Source organism: Kwoniella shandongensis, chromosome 3 (genome assembly GCF_008629635.2).
Source record: "Kwoniella shandongensis chromosome 3, complete sequence".
Lineage (NCBI taxonomy): Eukaryota > Fungi > Basidiomycota > Tremellomycetes > Tremellales > Cryptococcaceae > Kwoniella > Kwoniella shandongensis.
Window position 1 is genome coordinate 503,448 of NC_089289.1, and position 25,954 is coordinate 529,401.

Consider the following 25,954-nt stretch of genomic DNA (forward strand, 5'->3'; position numbering starts at 1 on the left):
AGTGGAGCTAGTAGATTGGACGAGATGTGATAGGATGTGTGTTGTTGGGTTGGTGGTGCCAATCACTCACTGTACCTACCTACCACAGAGTGAAATGAAATGCGAGCTAATCCTTAGTTGGTCCGGGATCAACCGACAAATGGGAGCACAAGGGGGTACAATCTCGTAATCCCGGACTCGGGGAATTTGAATGTGGCACTAAACCACGTGGACTGGACTCACTTTTGTGTGCTTTGACTTTTGGTGCAAAGGTCACGCGCGTCACTTGGCAACATCACCCACTGTATGACTTTCAGCGATGCTAATGTTGTGGATCGCTCACCACCCCCACCTCCTTGATGGCCAAACTAGGATCGACTGACTCGTCCAGGTGCATAGGCTGCATCTGAACGGGCTGCACAGCAATCAAGGTAAGCTCCTACATATGCCCCTTGAGAAGCTGTCGAAGCTGAACTTCCATCCCGTCCAGATGTCCCGACTTCCGCCCAGTCAGTTCTTCCCGGATCCGAAAGGGTGGATCGAGACAGCTCCATCCTCTCGACCAAAGAAGACGACATCGACACAACGACCTCTCACTTCTTTCTCGCACGGTCTGTCAACTCCGCCCACATCGACCTTCAAGCGGAACGCTTTGGCTGGACCTGGGCCTTCTACCTTGAGAAACAGCGAGAACAAGAATAACGGATCCATCACTAAACGCTGGAAGGAAGATAACACGCCGATCGATAAGACTCGACAGGGTACTTTGAGAGGAGTATTCACACCGCCCACCACCGGGCCCGTCCTTCGAAGGGGTGGCAGGGTGGGAGCTCTCAAGGAGGACAAGAACAGGAAAGAAGAGAGGGAAAACCGAACACCATTAAGTCAGAAGAGCAGATCGGGTTCCATGCTGGCTTTCGGGAAGAAGAGAGATGAGATCACGCAGAAGGAAGAGAGGTCTCATCCGGCTCCGGGAGGAGCTGGAAGTCGGCTGAAAGTCTATGACGACGATTTCTGGCGAGATTCGAGTACCGATGAAGCTAAATCAGATGTGGATGTCTTGCCGCCATCTAGTCAACTAAAACGACCCACCGGCAAGCCCAACAAGTCAGCAAGAACGCCAGGTCACCATGACGCTGCTCACACAGACCACGAGAAAAATGCCGAGGTTTCGAATACCCCTTCACCAGCTCAGCAAAACCGACGACCATCCCAACATCGAACACCTTTCCTCCGCAAATTTGGCACGCCAGACCGTGGCTCCTCCCCTGATCCGCTCCCTCCTCTATCATCAGATATCAAGACCAGTCCTCCGATACCCGACTATGTCTTGGGTAATCATCGACAGATCAACGGACAAGACACAGCGAGGATGAACCGGATCAAATCACCCTGGCGGAAAGATCGCGATCCACCAGCAGCAGCACCTGTATCTCCGATCGAGGACAAAGGGTCCAAGAAGAGGAAGAGGGGTCAAATTACACATGTAGAGGAGATCGACCGAAGAGTCTTGGATAAGGCTCATGAGAATAGAAAGAAGACACCTGATGGGAAACCAAAGGCACTGGTCGATTTGTCGTCCTCAGATCCACCCGAAGGAGCAGAAGACACGAAGTCCCCTACCACCAAACGAGGCAAAACCCATCACGGTGCACCACTAGGATCAATGCGGACAAACGCTCTTCTTCCCAGGAGAAGTCTCAGTAAACCGATGATTGGGCAAATTAGTCCTTCACCCAGGAAAAGGTCAAAGAAGCCAGATCTTGTTGCGATCTCACCTCTTCCTCGAACGTCGGTCCGAAATCGGTCCTTGTCACCCGAAAATGGACGAAGTCGCTCGAGAGATGTATCGCCGAGACCAGCCGGACCTGCGGCATTGGAGGAACAGCTGGATATCGCTATCGACAAAGCGAGAGAGAACGCCGCCGAGTTGGATCGAGCAAAGGAACATGCTGCGGACCTCGAGCATTCCCTTCGGGCGATAGGGGAAGCAGCCAGTCAAGCATCTCAATCTCAACGTCGAACTCAGCAACCCTCTCTTTCCCCAGAACTTATCACGACTTCTCCTGTTCAAGTTCAACAACCTACTTCGCCCGAACACATGCTCATAACACCTCGTAGAAGACGAAGCTCAAAGTATCACCATCAAGTGACTCCACCGAAATCGCGACCTCGTCCTCAATCAATGGTCAACCGACAAGAGACATTGTTCATTCTACCCGATCCTCCCGCTCAACCTGACTTTTTGGTCGATCGCATGCCTTCCTCCTCCCCCAGAGTCCCAGACTTCCAACCTATGGAGATGGATCCTGAAACCCTCATCACTTGGGGTCCGCCGGTACAGGAGCATATGGGTGAAGACGGCCTGGACTTAAGTCCAGTCGCAGAACTGAATATGGCTAGTCCGAGGTCCAGCCAAAGTGAAGAAGCACCATTGTTCTCGCAACCAGAAGATTCGCCAGACAGGAGACCGTCTCTAGTACAATGTCGGTCAAGCAAGAGCGTGAGTGCCTCTGCGCAAGCCATGTCTTCAAACTGACCTGACATGTATCTCCTTTGCAGATTGAGCCCACGGCATTTTCGCAAGACTTTCCAGTTCTCGTTCGCTCTTCCCCTCCTCCTGAGTCGTCTTCACCAATGAAGTCTCCATCTCGAGCCGACAATGTAGCCGACGCGCCGATCTCAGCAACGTCGAAGTGGGATCACCTCAATCGAGGTATTTTATCCCAACATACTCCTACTGCCGCGCGATCAGCAGTCGCTACCTCATCTCAAAAGGGCACTGCAAGCGGGAAGAAACGTAAAGCCACGTCGAGCGGCCGTTCAAGCACCGGCAGCCAAACGAAACTTGCTGCATTTGGATTCTTTGGCGATAAAGGAAAAGGCAAAGCAAGGGAAGCCGAGTTCGGAAGAGAATGGGATGAAGAGGAGGATCATGACTTCGATGAGGATGAGCCTGTTGAAAAGAAGCAGGACCGAGGGGATCTGGGTCAAGCATTGGCTCGGGTCCCCGAACCACCGTTGCATCCTGATCTTCGTCCAGCTGGGATCCGAGAGATGAAACGACGGGCCGCAATGGATTCCCAACCCCATCCTCCTTCATCACTTACGACAACAGCACACACCACTTCTCCAGCAACGGCGATCGTCCACACACCGAAGAAACAACGTGGACTAACGAAAGGAGAAAACGGCGAAGAAGAAGATCACGAAGCGCCTTTGTTCGAGAGGACCTCAAGTAGTAGTTGGAACGGGACGAGCAGTTCGCAGACCAACAGTAGCGGGATCCAAACGCCAGGATCGACGAGAGCGTGGTTGGACGGTCTGGGCGAGAGAAGGGGAAGCGAGTTCGGGACGATGGAGTAGTTGTTTACGGGTGCTGGTCGAAAACCAGCTATTTGTATATATCGACACACCGTAAGGACCGCCACGGGAGCAGGTACAACGGAGCGAGCTAGTGGACGATGTGGAAGTGGCATGTATTGTTAGGGTTCGTTTTGTACACTTGTTGTTAGCATCAATATGAATCCATATCTCTACTTTCTCCCAAATGGCACAATCAAGGTTGTGAACGGCATTTGCGCTTCTGGTCATACAAACCAACTAAGGCCTTTGGTCCCCGGTAGCTGTCATTTATCGAGGCAAGCAATCTTAGTGGGATCAAATGCCTTAGATAACTAATATAGCAGGAATCTGTTGGAGTGTCAACCTTTTGCCATCCACTGACTGTAACTCATTGTCCATGCAAAAAGTGGCATAAAACAATTGCATCCTTTATGACCAGGAAGGCAGTGTTATAAAACGGTATGTGCCTTCATGGGGGGAACGGTGACATGATAAATGTCATATCCATACCTACTTTGCAATATGCCCATATTACCTCTTTCTCCCTTTGGTCCTCTTGAGTTGAACATCCACTAACCTGTTTACAGCCTTCACATTCAGTTCCCACAGCACCAGACCTTTCTTCACTTTGTACTTTGTTGAAATAGTCTCGAGTAAGCCTCACCCAGCCTCAACTATCACAATGGATGACAGCAAGGATCACTTGCAGTACAACTACCCAATTCCTGTCAAGATTGAGAGTTATGGAACTTCTGCAACAGGATGCCATATTACTTGTCAGAGCTTCCCAATCGATTCCAATGGCCAAGCATATACAAGAAACACAGCTCACAGCATACAAGCCCCTTTCAGTCACAGTCAATTTCCTACTACATATCCTGATCTCAACTACAATCCAACTGTTGGCTCGGCACACATGTCACTCTTTGTCCCAGCACTCCCTCTTACAGGTCCATCAGTCATTGAACCTAACCTATACTCTGCAGCCGGGTCTGAAGCTCCCCTTCCTGATACCATACCAAACTCAACCAGTACTAGGTATATGGAACACCCTTCCCATGCTATGGCAAGTCCTCAAGGGTATACACAACAAGCTCACCATTATCACACAAGCTTGGCTGTTGATCACTCAAAATGTGTCCCCTTTCCCTTGCCCAATTCACTGTATCATTCACACAACACTCTTGGAGTCAAATTGTTGCCTGAATCAGCAACCGCTTCCTGCTCAACCGCATCAGTCCCTGCAGCACCCTCTTCGCTTGAGTCACCTCACTCCAGCAATGTAAGTCACCATTCCATTATGATTGTCCACACCTTCATGCTGATGATCAGAGACTCACTCTCTGGGGATAAACAGCCATCACATCTCGATGATCAGTATCATGCCATGAGTTTGTCATTGATCATGCAGCGGAACGATATTGTGAGAGACAAGAGTGAGTTTTGCCCTGTGGTCAACTCAACTTCCATGTCACTAAAGCCGCCCATCACAGCCACATGGAAAAAGAACAAAGATCGTGAGCGAGCGCTTTTTCGATTTGACAAGGTCAATGTGCCAGTCCTGGCCTGGGAAAATACAACATCACAGGAGAAGCTTGAAGAGAGGTGCAGAATAATGGGGAAAGGGGTGTTCTTTGCGACAGTGATCAACTCCTTGTCTTATCCATGTGGGCTACCTCCAAATTGGTTACCAATTGTGCACACAGGTGTCAGCACTGCAGGAGTGAGAGACAGTGCAAAAAGATTGGAAATTATCAGAATGAAAGGTATGAATAACACCCTCCTTTTACAATGTGGCATGACTGATCTAGTTGACATAGAACGGTTTTACTACAAGAGGAGGCAAGAACAAGGGAGGAAAGTTGCAAAAGTTTGGACCCGAGTGGAGGCTGATAATGTGACATTGAGGCAAGCACACACAGCAATGACAGAAGATGGGCTGGACAATGTTGACATGGTCATATTTGAAAAGGCCTTGCAAGAGACAATCAGAGAGAATGAGCAGATGAAATGGCAAAACATGGAGGCAGTGTCATGCAATGATCACAAAAGGAAACTATCTGAATAGGAATCAATCATTTCACCAGGTTATAGTACTCTTCTGTTCTATGTGAAATATGCGGTGATGTGATGTCACCCAACCATGGTTGGAGGGAAAAGGTATCTGATGGTCAGAGCCGGGGCCCTAATGAAAAGCTTGCTTATACATGTGAATAGTGATATGAATTGTGATGTGAATGATGACCTTGTGGTCCCGTCACCAGCACTCACATGTCAGAGGCGTGTCATGAATTACAGCACATGTAATCTCACGCGTGGAATCTCTTCGAACGCCTCTAAGAACAGGTCTTAGAGCCCGAACCGAACACCTCTAAGAACAGGTCTTAGAGCCCGAACCGAACACCTCTAAGAACAGGTCTTAGAGCCCGAACCGAACGTATCTAAGACCAGCTCTATGAACCGTTCTCAAACAAATCTGGGTGGCAAATGCATACTCCCAAAAGGTATATATATCCCACCTCCTTCCGTAGTTAGTTGTTAGCTTTCCCAGCTATGTATCATTATTTGAGTCTCACTCATACAGTCACAGAGTTGGTCTTAAACCCAACACCTCTTGTCGTCATCCCCACTACTCTTGTCATCATCACCAGTATTGTCATCACCACTGCGACATCGGAACTTGGTCAATAGTGCAACAAGCCCGAAACACTGTCCTTTTCCTTGGACACCTCCCGTTCCCCTCCGTACCGGCGTGACAAGGCGGGTCCGTTGACGGTGCAGCATTCCACCGTAGGTCTCTTAGTAGGCCAAGAGTGGTACCACCGAGATTCGACGGAGAAGGGGCTAACCGTCCGGTTCTCGTTCGACCGCTCTTGCGTTATTACTTCGTTCGAGAGTCGTTTGCGTCTAAGTCGAGGAAGGATAGCATGTTGTACACGTACATGTCTCATAGTGCTGTAGAAATATGTGTGTACTATTATCTCACTACGGTCTAACTAACTAAATACTTACAGAAAGGGAAAGGATATGTGAATTGAGTGCTAACTTCCACCGACCTTAAGGTGTCCCTTCCGAGGAAGCCAGGTCAAAGGTTGGTAGAGCGTCTGTCGAGGGTGTACTAGGTTGTCGAGTAGCTTACTAGGAGAGTGTCAAACATCCTCCTTTATTCCTCTCAGAGAAGCTATCTTATCCCTCAACAAACTTACGCCGAGCATCCATCTTTCGCTCTAACTATTCACGTGACTCAGCAGAGTCTCCGTCGATGTCCGCTTCTATCCTCGATGGACCTTGTTGTACCACAACGTCGAGGTTTTGTAAATTACGACGAGTTTCGTGCCATGTTCGCGATGTCTTTGTGGTTATCGATATATGGTAGTGACAGAAGGATCCAGCAAGGATGTGCAATCTGTGAAGTGAAGGTGGAATCTTGGAGTAGCTTGTGATAATCTGATCCTTGGGAGGAAGAATCAATACATGTTCTACAAGATGGAGGTCTTTTATGCCTTATTCTTCCTGGCACAACCTGTTGCTAGCTGATCAAGCAAACTGCACTACAGTTCCAGGTCCAGAGGCAGGTCCTCTGTTGAGTGGGATGTGTGGACAAGGTACACCATCCCCTTGACCAGTCATGAAGGCTCATAATAGTAGCTGTCATCTGCGACAAAGGGAATTTTAAGGATTGGATGCCTTCTCATACGTTTCACAGCTACATGTCAAAGCATCAACCCTTTGATATCTATTGTTCATATCTCCTTGCACATACAAACTGTTTTGCCTTGAGTTCATCCTTTATGAGGTATCAGGAAGCAAGCAACCTAAGTGAAGGATACTTTGTCTGAGAAGGGAAAGTGATTTCACCCATTGGCTGATCTGGACTGACCTTTACAGGTACATTAAGGCCCAGATTTCCACCTTACCATTTCTGATTTCTCAAGGCAAACATCCGCTTTCATATTCGCAAATATTCATTGCACATCACCAACCATACTCCCCAACTCCAAGAGTCCAACCACATTTCCTTCTACATAGCAATTGGACACATCCTACTGATCTTGCACAGCTTCTTTAATCACAATGTCCGGTAGGAACCATTATGTCTGGAATCAGACCTCCAACTCACACAATGAGGCACACTTCTCAGGTCCCTGGACAGGTAATCCTTATGAACATCAGGGACATGCATGCTACTCCAATGAGCATGCTTACATGGGGACCAGAGTTACCAGTACAGCTCATCTACCCCTCAACCCCACTGCTTCACATCCTGATCTCAACTCCATCCCAAGCCACAATGACCCCATGCAAGGAGGCACAGAACACATATCACTCCCAGCACAGAGTATGAGGCTTCCAGAGCATCTGACTCTGCTCAGTACTCATCCTTCAGTGCAGAATCAATGAACACTTATGTCCCTCCTTTTCCACACACAGATGGGTCAGACAAGATGGTATATCCTTACCATGCCACCTTTGCTTCACATGAATTCACTCAACAAGCTTCATATCAAGGTTATGCAACTGGTGCTAATGGCTGCGTCAGCCATTTCCCATTACACAACCCACAGATGTTACAGGGCAATGAATATAGTTCAGCATCAACTCTGTTCTCATCATCACCCTCCATTCCTGAAGGACCCTCTTCTCAGCAGTTTCAGTCAACTGTTACCACAGTGAGTTGCTTTGGTTTTGTGAACAAAAGGCTGATTCTGAGACAACAAGTCAATGACACATGATATGGATTTGAAAACAAGCTGTTCACTGCTCACAGACCATGAGAATATAACAAAAAGTGAAGGTGAGTTCCTTTAAATTGCAATTCTCCTTGGTACTCTTACACATATGTGCCATCTCATTGTATTTTCATCGTACAGACATGGACAGACAGACCAAGGTACGAAGAGCGTTTGATTTCCACAAAAACAACGTGCCAAAACTCCACTCCCAAAATCGCAAAATACACAAAGCCTTGCAGGATGTCAGCAGGAGGTTGGGAATCAAGACTGAAGATTCACCTTATCCCAAACTCCCCGTGGATTGGTTGCCAACTGTGAAAGTGACCACCAAACTTCTGCCCAAAGGGCATCCAGATTATGAAGAAACACACAAAAAGTACAGTGAGTGATCAAGCCTGGCACATATCATTGTTGACTAATCTTGTTCATCTAGGGAGAGAATACTCACGACAAGTGAAAGCTTCACAAAAATTTGCTGCCGAGACCTGGAAAACTCTAGCAGCTCACAACAAAAGATTGAGACAAGAATACACTCAAGCAATACAGATTGATCAAGGTGCCGGGCATGATACAACCTCAAATAGAACAGTGTCACCTTCAAGCTCTCTAATAGGTGCTGCTACAAAATACAGATTACCTAAGGCAAGCTGGTTATGACCTATGTCGTCCGTCCTCTCCTTCTTTCTTGCTGACATCATCAGACTGGACAGGTGGCACCATTTGCGTGGAGCAGCAAGCACCATCTCATTGAGGAGCATGATCGTATCAAGTCAAACAAGTGTGAGTTCAGTCAAATGGCAAGAAGAAGCTATTGCTCTAACATTGAGTGTGACTGTTGCACCATCTAACCATTTCCTCCCCTTACAGCCAAAGATGCACAAGCCAGAAAGAGAGAGGCCTTTGCATTCATTGAGAAGCATGCTTCTAAACTTTATGGAGAGAATCGAACAGAACAGGAATCACTCTATGCCTTGAGCACATCTGTGGGCAAAGACAGGTCCTTTGGAAAGGTGACAACCTCCCTGTCATATGCTTCTGAAGAGCTACAAAGACAAGATTGGTTGCCAGATGTGAGAAATCCTGTCAAACTTGACTCAAGCAGAAAGAGAGAGACTGAAAGCGCATATAGTAAGGCTCAAAATCATGAGAGGATACCATGTAACTGATATTTTTCACTTAGAACGTGCACATTACCACATGCAGCAAAATCAGTTTGAAGTGGCCGATCAATTTTGGAATAGACTTGCAGATGACCATGAGGACTTGAAGCACCGAAAGATTGAGCTGACACAACAGGTGCAACAATCGTTTGGTGAGGCCATGCAGAAGGTACTTGAAGAGGAGGAAGCATTGAAACAAGCATCAGAAGGACAGCCTTCAGGTGGTGGTGGTAGCATGGGCGACAGAACTGGATGGAGTGGTGATTACGAGGCATACAATTCTGGATATGGAGAAGGAGGACCGTCCGGCAAAGCCGATAGCCGCGGTAAAAGCGCTTATTAGTACGACTTTGTTCCTCGTCGAAGCGCTCACTTCTCCACATTCGTGCAGTGCCTGGGTTACGTACGGTTCTGTTCAACCTTCGTTAGGTTTCTTTTCCATTCTCCATCTTTTCTACCTTCTTTTGTTGACTATTCACTTGTTCATTATACGTTCAATATCATATCATATCATATCTCATCGTTGCATATACATACACTTATACTTACACGAACAACGCTATACACACAATGACAGCTTCCATTTCCAGCAAGGAGGTCATGAACCTCGAACATGAATATTCAGCGTGAGTCTTAGCGAGCAGTTCATCACGTCGAGATTTAGCTTGGCATACTTCAGTACAATACGTGGTGTTGTTGCATCGACGGAGCAGGCGTGTTATCAGGGCCATGAATTGATGCTGATGCTATTTGGTTTACTAGACACAACTATCACCCCCTTCCTGTGTGAGTCATCGATGTTCTTTCAACGTACAGCTCGATCAATCGATCGCCAAGACTACGAGTGGAGGAAGGTCAATTGGGTTGAGCTGATCTTGGTCGTTTGCATTTAGCTGCTTCGAGCGAGGCCTCGGTGCGCATGTCTGGGATCCCGAGGGTGTCGAGTACCTCGACTTCCTGTCCGCTTACTCGTGAGTGTAGTCAAGGTGGTCCGTGCGGTCAGCCGAATGAAATCGAAGCTGATGATACCTCTTGTGACTTTACAGCGCCGTCAACCAGGGTCATTGCCACCCCGATATCTGTACGTGTTGTCTCTCCAGCAGTATCATGAAGATGTCAGAGCTCACCCGCTGTATTATAATCGCTTCTATTAGTGAAAACTCTCGTCGAGCAAGCTTCCAAGTTGACCCTTTCTTCACGAGCCTTCTACTCCTCCAACCTCGGTCCTTTCGCCAAGAAAGTCACCTCCTTATTCGGTTTCGACATGGTCCTGCCCATGAACACGGGAGCAGAAGCTGTCGAGACGGCTATCAAACTCGCTCGTAAATGGGGATACGAGAAGAAGGGCATCGCCGAAGGAAAGGCAAAGGTCCTCTCTGTCGAAGGCAATTTCCACGGAAGGACAATTGGAATCATTTCAATGTCGACGGATCCTGAGTCGAGGACTGGTTTCGGTCCATTCTTGGAAGGTGTTGGACCTCAATGGGACACAGGGTTGATCAGGTACAACCACCCAGAGGATTTAGAGAAGACTTTGGAGAAACATGGAGATGAAGTCGCAGCGTTCTTGGTCGAACCCATCCAGGGTGAAGCTGGGTGAGTTGTTTGATTCCAGTTTGGTTGGGTCGTTCTCGCGTGATTTGGAACTATGGCTGATTCTTTCGATTGTGCAACGCAGTATCTACGTCCCTGATGATGGATATCTTACGAAGATCGCAGAGATCTGTAAGAAGTACAACGTTCTCCTGATCTGTGACGAAATCCAGACTGGTCTTTGTCGAACCGGCAAGATGTGAGTGAGGTTCTGATCGTGCCCACGACAAACCTCATTCAAGGCTCTTGCTGATAGTTCTACTCGTCCATAGGCTCTGCTACGAGTGGGACAACATTAAGCCCGATATGGTTATTCTCGGTAAAGCCTTGTCTGGCGGTAGTAAGTGTAGCTCTCGTCCGTCCAAAGCTGAAGCTGACCCATCACAAACTCGCAGTGTACCCCGTCTCATGTGTCCTTGCAAGCAAGGAGATCATGCTTTGTATCAAGCCCGGAGAGCACGGTTCGACCTACGGCGGGTGAGTGCCTTGTCAGGTCCTGCTTCATTCACCTTTGCTGACCAGCGAACTCTCCTGTACCTTTCGTAGAAACCCCCTTGGTTGCGCCGTTGCCATTACCGCCCTTGACGTCCTGATCAACGAGAACCTTGCCGAACGATCCCAGAAACTTGGCGAGATCTTCCGATCCGAATTGACCAAACTCAACTCCCCATTCATCAAGCTCATAAGAGGCCGAGGACTCTTCAACGGTGTTGTGATCGATGAGACAGTCAGCAAGAAGGGAAGGACGGCATGGCAATTGTGTTTGTTGATGAAGAGTAAAGGATTGTTGGCAAAGCCTACCCATGTGAACATGTGAGTGTTGTGGGACCTCGACCTTCACTCATTTTCAGCTGTCGTTGTCTTTCCCACTTTTCAAAGATACAAGCTGATAGACTTCGACGTCATTCCCGTCTCTAGTATCCGATTCGCCCCTCCTCTCGTCATCAGCGAGGAAGACGTCCGAAAGGCCGTCAAGATCATCGCCGAGTCCCTCGAGGAGTTTGACGTGGTAAGTGGCAGCGATGCTGAACACTGCTGCAAAGATGATTGGCTGACTGGATGTCGTCTTACAGATCGAACAGATCCCGGGAGACGAGGGAGACGAGCACGACACTGTCATTGAGCTCGAGGACTAGGCAATTGGGATGGGTCCAACCTCAAGTGGTAAAGCGTAAAATGAAAAACGAAAAACGAAAACAGAAAGAAATGAATTGAGTCAAGCAAGAGTGCATATATCAGTACTCGCAATGTAATGTAGCCACCATTCAAGTCCATCTATGCATTATCATCTTGATTAATCCTCGATAAAATTCGTATACCAAGTCACAACGATTGAATAAATATGATCCACGCGGTGTTTCCTTCCCTGTTACTTGACTGGCATAAATGGACGGTGATTGTACTTGAGCAGTCATGAACGGGGTTGATGCGTTGGACTGCAAACAGCTAGAGATCGTCCTATGCAGCAGTCGTATAGCATCGCTGAGATATAAACATGATGATATTGCGTATCCGTTCGTACATCCCACTTTTTGTCACTAACACTAAGCCATCCTTCCTACACCTTCTTCAATAATCTCCCTCTCTACCCCCTTCCTCTCCCACCATCTCCTCCCTTCATGTAGACCCATACTCGTCCCCGCCAAACCAATTAACATCATCAAATCCCTCAGACTCAACGCCTCGGTCTGGAAAACGTGTTGTAAGAGGGGTACGTAGATCAGGGCGAGTTGGCAGATGAAAGATATGCTGATGGTCAAGAAGAGCATGCGGTTTCGGAACATTGGTGTGGTGAGGCCTCTGTTCTGGAGAGCGGAGACGAGGTCGAGGAAGACGAAGACTGTGAATGTCTGCAAACACGAAAATGATGGGCGTTAGTTTCCATCCATACACACATGGGCTCACCGCTCACTCACCATGGTCTGATCTCTCCTTGACATGCTACCGTCACTCGCTTCGACACCGTATACCCACAATGTGCCCAACACAATCATCGCCGCACTGAATCCTACTCTTGTCAACAATCTCTGACTGAGAATATGATCTCCCTTCTTCCTCGGCGGTCTCTTCATCACTTCCTTATCTACCGGATCGACACCCAACGCTTGAGCTGGTGGACCGTCCATTAGGATATTGATGAAAAGAATCTGCATCGCGTTGAGCGGGTTGGCCAATTTGAATATTGTCGATAGAGTGATGAGCGACAAAGCAGCGACTGCCGTGGAAAGTTGGAACGAAAGGAAATTCTGGATATTGTAAAAGATCGATTTACCCTCTTCGACAGCCGGTAAGATCGATGAGAAATCGTCGTCGACAAGAATCACATCTGCAGCTTCTTTCGCTACGTCCGTTCCGGATTTCCCCATCGATATACCGATATCAGCCATCTTGAGAGCTGGCGAATCGTTGACTCCGTCTCCGGTCATAGCGACAACCGCTCCGCGCATTTGCCAAGCTTTCACGATCGCCATCTTGTGTCTGGGTGTCGTTCTTGCGTACACTGTAACTCCTGGCACTCTTTCGACCAATTCTCGTTCCGACAGCTGATCGACTTGACTGCCCAACATACAGCTGCTTGCGCCCAGAGTGATATCGTGGCCATTCGCTTCGCCCGAAGAAGGGTTGACTTTGAGTCCTAGTTGGCGTGCGATTGCAAGAGCGGTCGGTTCCGCATCTCCAGTAATCATAACGATCTGTACGCCGGCTCCGTGCAACGCCGAGATGGCATGCGCAACGCCCTTCCGAGGTGGGTCCATCATAGCTTGGAATCCGACAAAAACAAGATCAGACCCAGCTTCATCTCCGCTTTTTGATGGGAAACCATATGCCATGGCGATGACTCGCAGACCACGTTTTGAGACGTCAATAGCTCGGTCGAGAATAATCTTTTGCGTTGATGCGTCGAGAGAGGGAGTTGACGAATCGGTGACGTAGTAGTACCGACATCGAGCGATGACTTGCTCAATCGCACCTTTGATGTAGACCATATCTGACGCGCCATTGAGTGATCCGACGACACTCATGATTTTCGTTTCGGAGCTGAAGGGGATCTCGTTCTTCCGTGTGAAGTTCTGTTTCATCAAGTATTAGCTTGGAGCCACCCGACGACCATGTCACTTCAGACTCACCTTCCTCTGATCTTCAGCAGTGAGAATAGGCAGCACATTCAGGAGTGCCACCTCTGTCGCTTGACCGACATTGATCCCTTGCTCGTTCCTGAACGCGTTGTTGCAAACACTTCCTATCAACGCCGTCTTCATCATAGCTGGAGAAGGGGAGAGAGGCGAATAGTCCGGTCGCTTCGGGCCAAAGTTCGTCGCCGCATGGAGATGAGGAGACAAATCGACAAGATCATCAACCGCATAGACGTGCGTAACGGTCATCTCGTTCTTCGTCAATGTACCTGCGTAGAAGGTGAGCTGATGGTCACAATTGCCTCCCGATATGTGAACGACAGCTCACCTGTCTTGTCCGAGCAAATCACGCTGACACTGCCCAATGCTTCCACACTAGGTAGCTTCTTGACAATCGCTTTTCGTTTCGACATTCTCAAAACACCCAAAGCCAGGGTGACCGTTGTGACAATGGGTAGACCCTCGGGGATAGCAGCAACAGCAAGCGACACTGTATTAGAGTCAGAAAGATCGTACGATGTCATGCTTTCTGCTGCATGCTCACCTCCAATTGTGAACATCTCCAACCAATCTCGCTTTTGCAGCACACCAATCAGGAAGATGACTCCGATCACACCGAATGAAAAGAGGGACAACCGTTTAGCCAAATCGTCCATATCCAGTTGCAGGGGAGTACGCTTCTCCTCGACCTGTAAGGAGCTTTAGCACGCAGCTGCGCAAAGTGGGAAGTTGAACTCACATCCTGCATCATGGAGAAGATCACCCCGAACTCGGTATCCTTTCCTGTACCGACGACGATACCCGATCCATGACCTATGCCATTTCATTGAGATCAGCTTCACTATCCCCTCCAATCATCTCCTGCATGCAGTTCACTCACCGCTTCTGACCAAAGTACCCATGAACGCCATACAGTGCCTCTCGCCCAAAGCCTTTCCCCCACCTTCACCATGCGTATCTTCTCCCTCGCCGCTCCCACACATATCCGTGTTCTTCCTCGCTGGACGAGTCTCACCAGTCAAGGCTGATTCATCGATCTCGAGGGAAACAGCTGTAACGAGTCGGATGTCTGCGGGGATTCGATCGCCGACGGAGAAGGTGACGAGATCTCCAGGTAAGAGAGCGTTGGCAAGAGGTTTGAGGGGCTGGCCGTTTCTGGATAAGTGAGAGAGAATGTCAATACAGTGCTTCTTCCCTTCAGGGTACGCGGGGAGTTCAAGAAGGAGATACATACCTAATGAGATGACAGTAATGAGGGACGAGCTGGGAATGTTTTCATCAGCTTCTGTCACGTCAGCAGGCGAGAGGAGGACAGCTTACTTTGTTCAAGGCTTCCAAGGACTTCTCAGATCTCTGCTCTTGCACAAAGGCGACTGCAAGGCAAGGCGTTAGCGTCCAGGATACAAAAGTATACGGATACTCTACGTACCGGTCAAGACAATGCCAACGGCCACAACCACACAAACGGCATCATCGTATTGCCCCATCAACGCACTGACCACACTACTTCCCAGCAAAAGCAGGATAAGCGGGTTCTCATACACTTGCTTGGCGAATTTAAGGTAAAGCGAATCGGAAGGAGGGAGCTCGAATTCGTTTGGACCATATCGAGCTAGCAATGCAGCGAGAGAAGAGTTTGACAGACCTTGGGTCGGGTCCGAAGAGAAAGACTTGATTGTTTCCTCAGCGGATTTATGAGCGTAAATCGCGCTTGGTGTTTCTCTTTGTCGTCTTTCTGTAGACAACCTCCTCTCGTCCTCTTCCTCTTTCAAAATCGCATAATCCTTTTGTCCCATAACCTTTTTGCCGAACCCGACCAATCGTCCTACGAATCCTTCAGTCTCTTGCTCTACAAATCCATTGGGTACGGTCAAAGGGTGGTTTGTCATTCTATATGGGGAAGCGTGGACTGACGAGTCTCGTCTTGTTCGAGATGATGTTTGGAATGGAGGAAACCCTTGATCCATCGATGGTTGTCTTCTCAAAGTCGTCGAATAAGCATAACCACCATTGTTCGTTGCGCCTCCAGTCGAACTAGGACCGGGACCTTCGTAATCGGCTGGCTCGTCTAGTAATCCTCCGTACCCTGGGCCGGCGGGGTCATAGCTCGCTACACCTAGACCTAAACCACCATACGATCCTCTAGGTCCGGTGACAGACCCCTTTCGAGCGTACGCGTAGGATGAGGCAGACGCATTGCCAGTTCCGTTGGGCAGAGCTTGACCGGCGTTCGTGTTTGGCGCAGGGGAAAGAGATCGAGATGGAGGTGGAGAACGACGCTTGAGCGCTTGGGGACCCATGATGTCGAACGTGTAAGGTTACAGTCCCTCTGACGTGTCGCGATGCGTTCAAGGGTTGTACTACTTTATGTAGGGCTACAGTCTTTTACAAGATCTAGTATCTATATACTGGTAGGCATATCGACTTGTACGACTATAAGGTGCAACAAGCTATGCCTCGAATGCATGAATGATGCTGCGAGATGGACAGACCAGCACGCGAAATGTCCATCGAGGTGGAGAGGTGGAGAAGTGGGTTTGTCGCGCTCAGACAGACAATGAGCGCTTTAAGCGAGATGAACATAATTGATCCCGCTGTCCTAGTTGCCTCTAGAGTGCGCAACGATGGGCCATCATTCTTTATACTAGACTATGTGGATGCATCACTACACACGATGCCGTCTTGGCTGCTCTGCCCCAAGTGCACTACCACACGATCTCTTCATGTCCATCTTCCTCCAAACCTGTAACACCGGTCATGAATCTCGCTCTCCAAGCGCGTCTCATGAAGCGCTTCCTTTCTGTCTCCCTCTTCCGCCACAAGATGTAGATGGTGAGAGTTGCAATGGCAATCGTGAATAGCAACGCTCCTAGAGTGACTGCTGCGGGGTCAATACCAAGCTGAATTGAGAAGCGGGGTTAGGATCAACGATGGTAGAGCGATCCATTGACTTACTGAGGAAGATGAGCTGGTGTTCGGTGATCAAGTTCGTCGCGTTCCCCATCTTGCCAGCCTATTACCGACTGACTTCTTGTTGGTTTGTTTGACTCATTATGAGAAAAGAGTCATCCAAAGTGAATGCAGCAGACCGTCAAGAGCCCAAACACCCCAGAGCGACTTCCCACGACAATCGAGTGCCCTTGATAGGGCTCGAGCACGATATGAAACGCAACTGCTGCGACAAGGACCCCTTTGACTGCCAATCCCCAAGAGCCAACAGGATCCCTCTGATCCTCCCCATCATCTCTAACCGCATGTCCTGCGATACGTTTCATCCTGGCCGGACTCTTTCCGAGCGTCAATATGTCTTCATCACCGACATCCCCTTTGAGGCAGTTTGCGATTGACTGTCCGTGCACGTCACCAAGCTTCAAACGATTGGTTACCACCTCACATACCGCTCTCTTAGCCTCATTATTGCATTCGCTTGTGCTTGTGAGCCTTCAGCACCGAATAGCGGTGCTCCTGTGATATATACACGATGCATGATGAGTAGTTGGATCTGGATTCACTATTGAATTCCGTCGGAAAGGAGGAGAGGTGATGATAAGCCATATCATAACACCGCGGAGGTATGTCCTATATCCCATTCGACACGAGGAACGTGGATCTTTATCGTATCGCGCGACAGGAAACTGTTGTAATATATTTCGACCGACATTTTGATTTTGGTTGGTGGTGCCCCCGCTTTGAGATAATAGGATCGCCCCTTGGATCAAGTAACACGTCGCTTACTCCCCAACGCGTGCTCTTCCTTCCAGCTCGCTCGGACCAATCGCTGTTATCGCGTTTGCGTTGGAAAAAATCTATCTCTGATTGTATTCTTCTTCGTCGTCGACCGATCACACACCTCTCGTGCCTCACCATGGCGACTCGTTCTCGAAACCCGTTCCGATCAGGACTACCTTACTCCCCTTCTCACGGTACAAATGTCATGCTTGGCGGTCTTTTCAACCTGGTCAAATCTTTCCTCTTTGATAGACAATATTTCTGGCATTTCGCCGGGTTGTTGGCTGTAGGGGAGTTGGTCTTGGGCACTTTGATCATTCAGAATGTACCTTGTGGGTATTGCTCGATTTTTGCTGTTGGGCATAGCTGACGCGGATGATGCGTATAGATACCAAGATTGATTGGCCGGCGTATATGCAGCAGGTTGGGATGTTCCTTGGCGGTGAGAGGGACTACTCCAGGATAGAAGGCGAAACCGGTCCTCTGGTGTACGTGTCTTCGCTCAGACTAACTACCGCTATTCCACTAAAGCTGACACTCTTCGTCCGTAGTTACCCCGCTCTACACCTGTACATCTACTCGGCATTCCACCGTTTCCTCCCCTCGCCCGACTCTATCCGACCAGCTCAATATGTCTTCCTCATCTTCTACATCGTCACCTTCCTCCTCGTAGCTACAATCTACTATCTCGCAGGTCGACCCTCGAAACCCAACGCTATCCGGAGACATTATCCTCAAGCACTGTTGATCCCGCTCGCACTTTCCAAACGAGCTCATTCGATCTTCCTCTTGCGTCTGTTCAACGATCCAATCGCGATGCTGTTCTTCTACGCTGCCGTGGTGGTCATGATGAGCGGCAAGACAAAGTCGGCGTGGAGAATCGGTGTTGCTTTGTTCAGGTGAGCTACTAAGCAGTTTGTAAAACTGCGTAGCTGACGGTCATTACCGATTCTCAGCTTGGCACTCGGCGTGAAGATGAACATCCTCCTCTTCGTCCCTGGCCTGCTCGTGCTTTTGTTCCAATACCGAGGTATTTACGGCTTGTTGGAAGGAGCGGTATCTGTCGCGGCCATTCAAGTGAGTGTTAGTCTCTCAATTAGATGACTAGTTGAGCGCCGCGTCCCACCCCCCTTCCCCCCCGGCGCTCCCTCCTGTCCCTCCTTCGGCCTTCTTTCTCGGCTGTTCTCTCTGTATCCAGGTTTGAAGGGTATCACTGCGACCGATGCTGACCGACTATCTGTTCCCAGGCCCTCCTCGCCGCTCCCTTCTTGTCTCTCGCCAACCCCCACCTCACAAAAGCATATATCACATCAGCTTTCGATCTCTCTCGACAATTCCTCTACGAGTGGACCGTCAACTGGCGTTTTGTCGCCGAGAAGACCTTCCTCTCCCGTGAACGAGCTGTTCTGCTTCTCGCTGGGCACGTGAGTGAGATCGTGTACAACCACCTCTTGTGACGAAGCTAATAAGGACATGAAATCTAGTTTTCGATCATTCTGTTGTTCGCATTCTTCAAATGGTCACCTGTACCAGGAGGAACGATCGCTGTTCTTCAATACGGCTTCAACAAGTTTGCCGTAGCACCTCTCAAGGCGAGCTCATTGCCATCTAGTCGTACGTCTCCTCGTATACCACTATGTTCAGTCACAGGCTGTCATACTGACGATCGTTCATCGCAGATATTCCCTTGGTGCTGTTCACTGCCAACTTGATTGGAATGACATTTGCTCGATCGTTGCACTATCAATTCCACTCGTGGTACTTCCACCAGCTTCCTTTCCTCCTCTATTCGGGCGGCGCATGGGGTAGTCCAATCTTAGGGTGAGTTATCCAACTCATCAATGTCTAAGTATGTCTAGCTAACTCTTACGTGACGTGACATCTTAGCATCGCACTTTGGGCTTCGATCGAATGGGCATGGGCGACGTTCCCTTCAACTGTGTACAGCTCTGCGGCTCTTTTGATCTCACACATCGTCATTCTCACCGGTCTATTCTTCAGCAGTCCATCAGCTCAAGCAAACAAGGTGGAAGTCAAGAAAGCTACCATAGAGAAGAAGGTGCAATAGGTAGCAGGAGCTGCTTGCTGCTTGAAAGGGGTGGTCGGTTGAAGGGGAAAGACAAATGAGCATACATACATAGGCCAAATTGTCAGGTTGGTTTCACTCAGATATAAAAGCATTTGACGGCATACATTTAGATGCATTTTTGGTGATGATGAGACATACAGATACAACACGAATACAATTATGCGCACATCTGACGAAACCACTCGATCGTTCCAGACATAAACAGCTGTGACTTGTCCTCATCAAGCATACTGATACAACATCAAGATATATATGGGTCAGCAACTTGTTTCGAGTGCGTTCACAACACGACTCACTTTTGTGAATGTTCTCCCAAAGAAATCATCCACGCCCGATTTCTTCTCCCCGCCATTATCTTTCGGTCTAAACATCGCTTTCACAGCCTCGCTCATCCCTTCTTGAGCTTTTAATCTTTTCTTCTCCTGTTCTGCCAATTTATCATGTACCGATCTTGGACCATTTATACTTGGTACCAAGGCAGGATTGGGCGTCGATGTTCCTGATCTAGAAGATGTCGGAGCCGTACGAGCTGTCTTTGTAGGTGGTTCCGTCGACACGCCATTACCGTTGCCGGTACCGTTTTCGGACGACACGGAAATTGTAGGATTGGTGTTGGTGTTGGTGGTGGCTTTTCTCTTCTTGGAAGATTTGGTAGCTGCTCTCGTCAAGAGAAGATGTTCTAATAATGTATCTTGGACATCTTTCGGTGGGTTTATCGGTAACACGGCGTTTAGAGCAGTTGGATCGAATGATTTGCCACAATTAGGACAAGCCACTTCCTTCTTTCCTGCTCTTACTCCCTCTTCCCCTGAGCTTGGCGAACCATTCTTCTCGTCTTCGTCATTCTTGGTCGTTGAGTCGACACCTCTCGTGAGGGATGGTACGACAGCTCGGATCGCGCCTTCTGAAAAGACACAGCCACAATTCCGAAGAGCGATGAATGGTACTGAGCCGGACATCTCACGAAGGGAGAGAGGACAGACAAATGGCGTTTTGGAAGGACCAGAGGTGACGGTCAGAGAGGTTGGGAGGACGTAGTCTGGGTTGGAGGTGAGATTGAGAGTGAGCAGGTCCTATGGTGGCGAGAGTACGTTATCGTGAGAAGGATTCGGAATGGATCGAGTCGAGGAGAATAAGGTGATAAGGACATGGGAGTAGAGAGAGGGGAGAAGAACGGGAGTCATCAGCATTTGGACGATATGGTTCACAACAATGGACCCTTATTCACCTTCAAGCTCTTGAGATGCCCACAGATCTGCTCTCCGTCACCGTACTTGCTCTTGTCGAGAAAGTATTCCAGAACCGCATCCTTGTTATACAACTTGCCAATCGGGTCGAGTACGACAGGACGAGTGAGTGGTTTCTGGGAACGTATTAAAGCAGCGTGAGCAGATGAGCGGAACCGGGCGCCGATAAGGAGATATCTGTATCCTTTTCCTGCTTCCGTATGAAAGTACGAAGCAACTCACCTTGCTCAGAGCACAAAGAACGTACAACTCTCTCAGTAGCGCTTTGTCGGTTTGTTCAGCTTTGCCTTTGGTCTTGACGAGATCTCGTCGATCAGGGATAGATCCACCGTCGGCACCCATTGTGGCTAACGAGTATAGACGAGGTAGTGGTGAAGAACAGGGTTTGTACTGCTTTGCGATGATATCAGGAATTGCAACAACAAAGTCGGAAGTTGAGCTGGGTGGCAAGATCAACGCGAAGGAGCGAGTAGCTGCCACACGTCTTGCCACTAACGGGATTACGGCATTATCTGCGACACCCAGCCAAACGAACACGATTGCATTCTCGTTCACAACACTCACTGGGCAATGCATTCATTTATCTACATCTTCTCTTCTCTTCTCTTCTCTCCTAAATATTCCAAACACAACATGATCAACCCATTATAGTACATACACGACAAGCAGAGTCCTTCATTGTGATCTTCTGCTGCGTCCATAAACCCCCCACCCAAGTTCTCTTGTTTACTGAGTGAGTGTCTTTCTCCTATCGTCGCTTCTTTTATCACACCCTCCCCATTCCCATATACACACTGTGATGAATCACAATTTTCAGTTCTGCTACCGAGTACCCGTGAGCGATAATAAAATCTTACCAAAACACTTTTCTGAAACGTCTTCTCCCTCAACCTGTCCTTGTTATTAAAACCAATACTTAACAGAATGAGCGCTGACGCATCAGTTGATCTGATAGGTGACTAGCTTCGTCTTGTACCTCAAGACGTGAGTTCCCCACTCTTTGTAACGTTGTACCATTATCCTCTCTTCTCTGCCTGGCAAAGTCAACCAAACCACTTGTTCGGGCGACGCCTTGATATGATTCAACTTTTAGCTAAATCCATTCTCTGATTCCGCTTCTCTCCATCTGATTCCCTACACCCATTCATTTTTGTTTGTCAGCTTCATCTCTAGCCCGTCGAACGTCTTTTCCGACTATCCGCTTTCTTCTGTTGCAAGACGGAAGAAAGGAGAAAGGAATTGGTATCGTTTCTTCGCGCGATGACGAGGTGTTGCGTATAACTTGTTTTGAGTGGTCCGTAATAGAGTTTCGTTGAAGATCTTCGTTTCGCGTTTTGCGAACGGAGATTGGATCGAGATGTGTAGTCCCGAGTCAGGTGTGGGTAGAAGCGGAGCAAGCTTATACGGCTTCTATGATCCACTCATCCATTTTCTCTGTTAAACACTTGACATAAATCACTGGATGCATAAATGTTGACATATGGAAACAACGTACAGGATCGGCAGTCTGGCAAGATGTCTTTTAATCCGAACAACGTGAATCAGCAAGGCATTTATGGTCAAGCGAGACCCAACAATCTCCCTTCGAATGTCGTTGCAAATGGATCGCCTAACCCGAGTACTCCTAGTCCGATGATGGGAGTACGACCACCTTTGTCGACCTACAACTCGGCCACTGCACCGGGTACACCGACTCCCAATCGACCGCATCAGTTCAACCCTGCTCAGCTGGCTCAACTTACCGACTTCCATCAGCGCCAACAGGCCGCTCTGGCTGCTCAGGTCCAACGAGCTCAAGCGCAAGGTATAGCGAGACCAAATATCCAAGCTATGCAACTGGCCATGCAACAGCGAATGCAAAGTCAGCAGACCCAGCAACAGCAGGCCGCTTTCCAGCAGATCTTGCAAGCGTCGTCGACTCAATCCATCACACCGCAGCAGTTGCAGGCGATGGCTCAACATGTAACTCCGCAACAGCTACAGCAGCTTCAGGCAGTGAAACAGTTCATGACACCTCAGCAAATGCAATCGAGTTCGTCCGGCATCACGCCTCAACAACTGCAAGCGCCGGCTCAGTCGATCACGCCTCAGCAGCTGCAACAACTTGCTTCTTCGTCTCCGCAAATCCGACCGTCTCCTTCATTGAATCAGCAACGGCCGATTTCGCAATCTGCGTTGAACCCCGCTCTTCTTGCCGCCACGCATGTTGCGACGTCCACCGTGACCCCTCCTCCATCAAATACAGTTCGTCCCCCAGTACCTGTGACGCAAGCGTTCGCACCCACACCGGAGAGTATACCCCGTCAAGTATCACCCGAGAAAACCGAAACCAAGCCCAAGGTCACCGAGAAGCGATCCGTTTCTCCAGTCAAGGAGGACAAGAAGGCGAAGGCGAAGGACGGTGCCCGGCGGTCTGCTTCGCCTGCGAAGAAGGGTAAAGAAGAGAAGAAGGAGGATGTTACAAAAGCTGAGAGTACCGATAAGGACAAGCCCGCTGCGGAGAAGCCGAAGAAGCCCAGGCGGCCTGCTAAGCCGAAGGGAGACGGGGAGAAGAAACCGAGAACGAAGAAGCCGAAGGAGCCAAAGGAAAAGGAGAGTGGCGATACCACTCCAACTGTTTTCTTCACTGCTCCTGAAACGGCCAGCAAGGATGCCCCGACTGCGAACGACAATGGCGAGCCAGCCGATAAGTCTGTGCAGAGCGATGCCGAAAAGGGGTCGAAGGTGGCAGAGGTGAAGTTAGCGGACTCAGTTGTCAAAGCGGCTCCTGCGCCTCCAGTGACGGTTCCGACGAGTCATCCGGTGGAGTCGAGACGGCGCAAGGAGGAGCTCATGCGAGGCACCATGAGAAATGAGAGTGAGTATATTCGGACGTGTGTCGTACAGAACTTTGTTGACGATGTTGGTTGCTTCCACAGTCGCAAGATTGATGTATGGTGCTGGCGATGTTGCGGAACCTGATGTCGACACCGTCGATTACATGGAAGACATGGTGGTTGAATTTTTGGCCGATTTGTGTCGACCGTCCCCACCTATCCGACCCACCCCTACGTCACAACGGCAGCCGATCCCAATGTCATTCGATGTCCTTCGACATCGTTTATCTTCCTCTCCCGCTATGGGCAAATATCTCGAACGATTTGATCGGATGGTATACATGAGCGAAGCTCTCAAATCTGCCAAGAACATCGCCAACCCCACACCACACGAATTGATCGCTTCGGTAGGCGCAGATTTCTTGGAGTTGGACGATGATGGGAAACCTACAGCCGGCGGTGGAGGCGGAGGAGGCCAACGAACGAAGAGATCTGCAGGACAAGATGGTGGTGATGAGGCGCATAGGAAGAAAGCGAGGCCCCTGAAGCTACCTGGAGAGAAGAGGAAACCTGGACCCCAGAAAGGATGGAAGTTGAATAGGGAGACTAACGGTCTTCAATCTCGACGACCGGTCATTAGAGATCCGAATGCGCCCAAGAGGAAATATGTGAGAAAGGTCGGCGCTGGAGCAGGCGCTGGCGGTGGTGCGAAGAAGGAGATGTAGAGAGATCAGAAGTGAACTATCAGAAGTTTGGTTGTAATTCACACGTTGTATCAATAGCAAACGACATGAATGAAGCGACATGACACCCCATGATAAAAACAGCACAGCACAGCACCATCTCATAGTGTTGTTGCATTTCGCTAAGGAGCAATCTTCATACCTGAGTACCAGACCCATCCGCCAACTGCTAACAATGCTATGACCGCTCGATTCAGGGGAAGTTGAACGATCGTCAAGATCCACAACGTGCCCATTGGAGGTGCCTAGTGGGGCGTGTCAGCGAATGGACGGAAGAGATGGTTCCACAACAAGTATGAGTGGAAGGTAGGGGACATTCATATCAGTGTATAGTGGAAGGAAAGAACAATGTATGTGTCTCGACAAGAGACTTCGTCGGATCACATGTGTACATCGTACTCACCTGTTCCGTGGTCAAGCTCCAACTCGCTTTGTTGACAAGCCAAATCAATCTGCAACCAGAGACGATAGAAGCTGCCATGAGGAACGAGGTGGTGACGAAGTGGTTCGGATGGCGATTCGCTGTGCGGAGCGAAGCGAAATTAGCTCGGTACAGATGTATGGCAATGAGTGATGGAAGGCGATTTCGTTCGTCGTGATTCCGCAATGGTCCAAAGGCCGCCGCGCTCCAGCGACGAGATGTCAACGTTCCACGGCATTGCATTACGGGAAGTTGGGGATGGGCAGAGAGAAAAGGCGAGCAGTCCAACGCTGACTCACTGTAAAAGATCAAACCCCCTAGCGCTATTCAATTAGGCAGGGTGTCAGCATTGGTTCTCCTCCTCGTAGAATCCATGTCGCACTATGCCTGCCCCTTTTCCGACCCAAATGCCATCCAGACATGTGTGAGCTCGAATGACTTTAGGCAAGATTCGAAAGCGACCAATCGATGAAGCGTACACCGCGAACTACACCCGGAGCAACAAGGCCTATTTATACACACTCACTAGGTATCGCCGTCATCAGATGCTTTGTCAAGACCTCCCATCCCGGTCTATGACTATATTGAAGATGTACCAATATGTCCAACAATATATAGAGGAACGAGAATGGTATTGTCAATATGAGTGTGTTGAAAATCTCATCTTCGCGTTGATCGTCCAAAGCCTCTTCGAGTGAGATACCAGGTTGTCTCAGTGCGTCGAAGTCAGCTATTCCTTCTGGGAGGTCACTCTCCAAATCGTAGTCGTACGCCTCATGGAGTGTGGGGTTAGGAATGGATAGGAGCGGTTTGGCGTCGGTGGAACGGATCGTGGATGGATGGACGAGTGGAATAGCAATGCTAGGTTCTTTCGTCTTGTTACGACCAGCTCTACGAGATCGAGGTTTGGAGCTCGTCGTACCACTTTGAGGGACCGTCTCCAAGACTGCCATCTTGTTTTACTG

The 25,954-nt window shown here is 49.1% G+C and overlaps 9 protein-coding genes across 9 annotated transcripts; 5 read left to right on the forward strand and 4 right to left on the reverse strand.

The window, feature by feature from the left end:
• Positions 1-424: 424 nt before the first annotated feature.
• Positions 425-3,345, forward strand: CI109_101539 (uncharacterized protein; the record flags this gene model as incomplete). The annotated part of the gene is made up of 2 exons (XM_032002516.2): positions 425-2,482; positions 2,542-3,345. 2 exons carry the CDS (start codon positions 425-427, stop codon positions 3,343-3,345), a joined length of 2,862 nt encoding a protein of 953 aa, XP_031863453.2.
• A 4,852-nt stretch (positions 3,346-8,197) lies between these two features.
• On the forward strand, positions 8,198-9,560 carry CI109_101540 (uncharacterized protein; the record flags this gene model as incomplete). Its single annotated transcript, XM_032002515.1, has 5 exons — positions 8,198-8,438; positions 8,491-8,645; positions 8,768-8,837; positions 8,925-9,185; positions 9,238-9,560. The coding sequence occupies 5 exons, from the start codon at positions 8,198-8,200 to the stop codon at positions 9,558-9,560; spliced, it is 1,050 nt and encodes a 349-aa protein (XP_031863452.1).
• A 227-nt stretch (positions 9,561-9,787) lies between these two features.
• CI109_101541 (ornithine-oxo-acid transaminase) lies at positions 9,788-11,946 on the forward strand (the record flags this gene model as incomplete). The annotated part of the gene is made up of 11 exons (XM_032002514.1): positions 9,788-9,843; positions 9,980-10,003; positions 10,111-10,188; positions 10,264-10,298; positions 10,372-10,813; positions 10,896-11,009; positions 11,083-11,150; positions 11,206-11,287; positions 11,357-11,623; positions 11,729-11,819; positions 11,884-11,946. 11 exons carry the CDS (start codon positions 9,788-9,790, stop codon positions 11,944-11,946), a joined length of 1,320 nt encoding a protein of 439 aa, XP_031863451.1.
• A 408-nt stretch (positions 11,947-12,354) lies between these two features.
• CI109_101542 (calcium-transporting P-type ATPase, PMR1-type) lies at positions 12,355-16,244 on the reverse strand (the record flags this gene model as incomplete). The annotated part of the gene is made up of 10 exons (XM_032002513.1): positions 12,355-12,660; positions 12,727-13,881; positions 13,939-14,213; positions 14,273-14,434; positions 14,489-14,633; positions 14,684-14,757; positions 14,825-15,099; positions 15,179-15,207; positions 15,265-15,317; positions 15,374-16,244. The coding sequence occupies 10 exons, from the start codon at positions 16,242-16,244 to the stop codon at positions 12,355-12,357; spliced, it is 3,345 nt and encodes a 1,114-aa protein (XP_031863450.1).
• Positions 16,245-16,649: 405 nt separating this feature from the next.
• CI109_101543 (uncharacterized protein) lies at positions 16,650-16,948 on the reverse strand (the record flags this gene model as incomplete). Its single annotated transcript, XM_032002512.1, has 2 exons — positions 16,650-16,822; positions 16,900-16,948. 2 exons carry the CDS (start codon positions 16,946-16,948, stop codon positions 16,650-16,652), a joined length of 222 nt encoding a protein of 73 aa, XP_031863449.1.
• An 861-nt stretch (positions 16,949-17,809) lies between these two features.
• Positions 17,810-19,741, forward strand: CI109_101544 (uncharacterized protein; the record flags this gene model as incomplete). The annotated part of the gene is made up of 8 exons (XM_032002511.1): positions 17,810-18,005; positions 18,062-18,161; positions 18,225-18,572; positions 18,630-18,750; positions 18,921-19,097; positions 19,158-19,287; positions 19,353-19,494; positions 19,561-19,741. The coding sequence occupies 8 exons, from the start codon at positions 17,810-17,812 to the stop codon at positions 19,739-19,741; spliced, it is 1,395 nt and encodes a 464-aa protein (XP_031863448.1).
• A 278-nt stretch (positions 19,742-20,019) lies between these two features.
• CI109_101545 (uncharacterized protein) lies at positions 20,020-21,351 on the reverse strand (the record flags this gene model as incomplete). Its single annotated transcript, XM_032002510.2, has 3 exons — positions 20,020-20,835; positions 20,991-21,125; positions 21,232-21,351. 3 exons carry the CDS (start codon positions 21,349-21,351, stop codon positions 20,020-20,022), a joined length of 1,071 nt encoding a protein of 356 aa, XP_031863447.2.
• A 1,173-nt stretch (positions 21,352-22,524) lies between these two features.
• Positions 22,525-24,550, forward strand: CI109_101546 (uncharacterized protein; the record flags this gene model as incomplete). The annotated part of the gene is made up of 2 exons (XM_032002509.1): positions 22,525-23,866; positions 23,928-24,550. The coding sequence occupies 2 exons, from the start codon at positions 22,525-22,527 to the stop codon at positions 24,548-24,550; spliced, it is 1,965 nt and encodes a 654-aa protein (XP_031863446.1).
• Positions 24,551-24,690: 140 nt separating this feature from the next.
• Positions 24,691-25,942, reverse strand: CI109_101547 (uncharacterized protein; the record flags this gene model as incomplete). Its single annotated transcript, XM_065966992.1, has 3 exons — positions 24,691-24,813; positions 24,972-25,090; positions 25,516-25,942. 3 exons carry the CDS (start codon positions 25,940-25,942, stop codon positions 24,691-24,693), a joined length of 669 nt encoding a protein of 222 aa, XP_065823064.1.
• Positions 25,943-25,954: the final 12 nt, after the last annotated feature.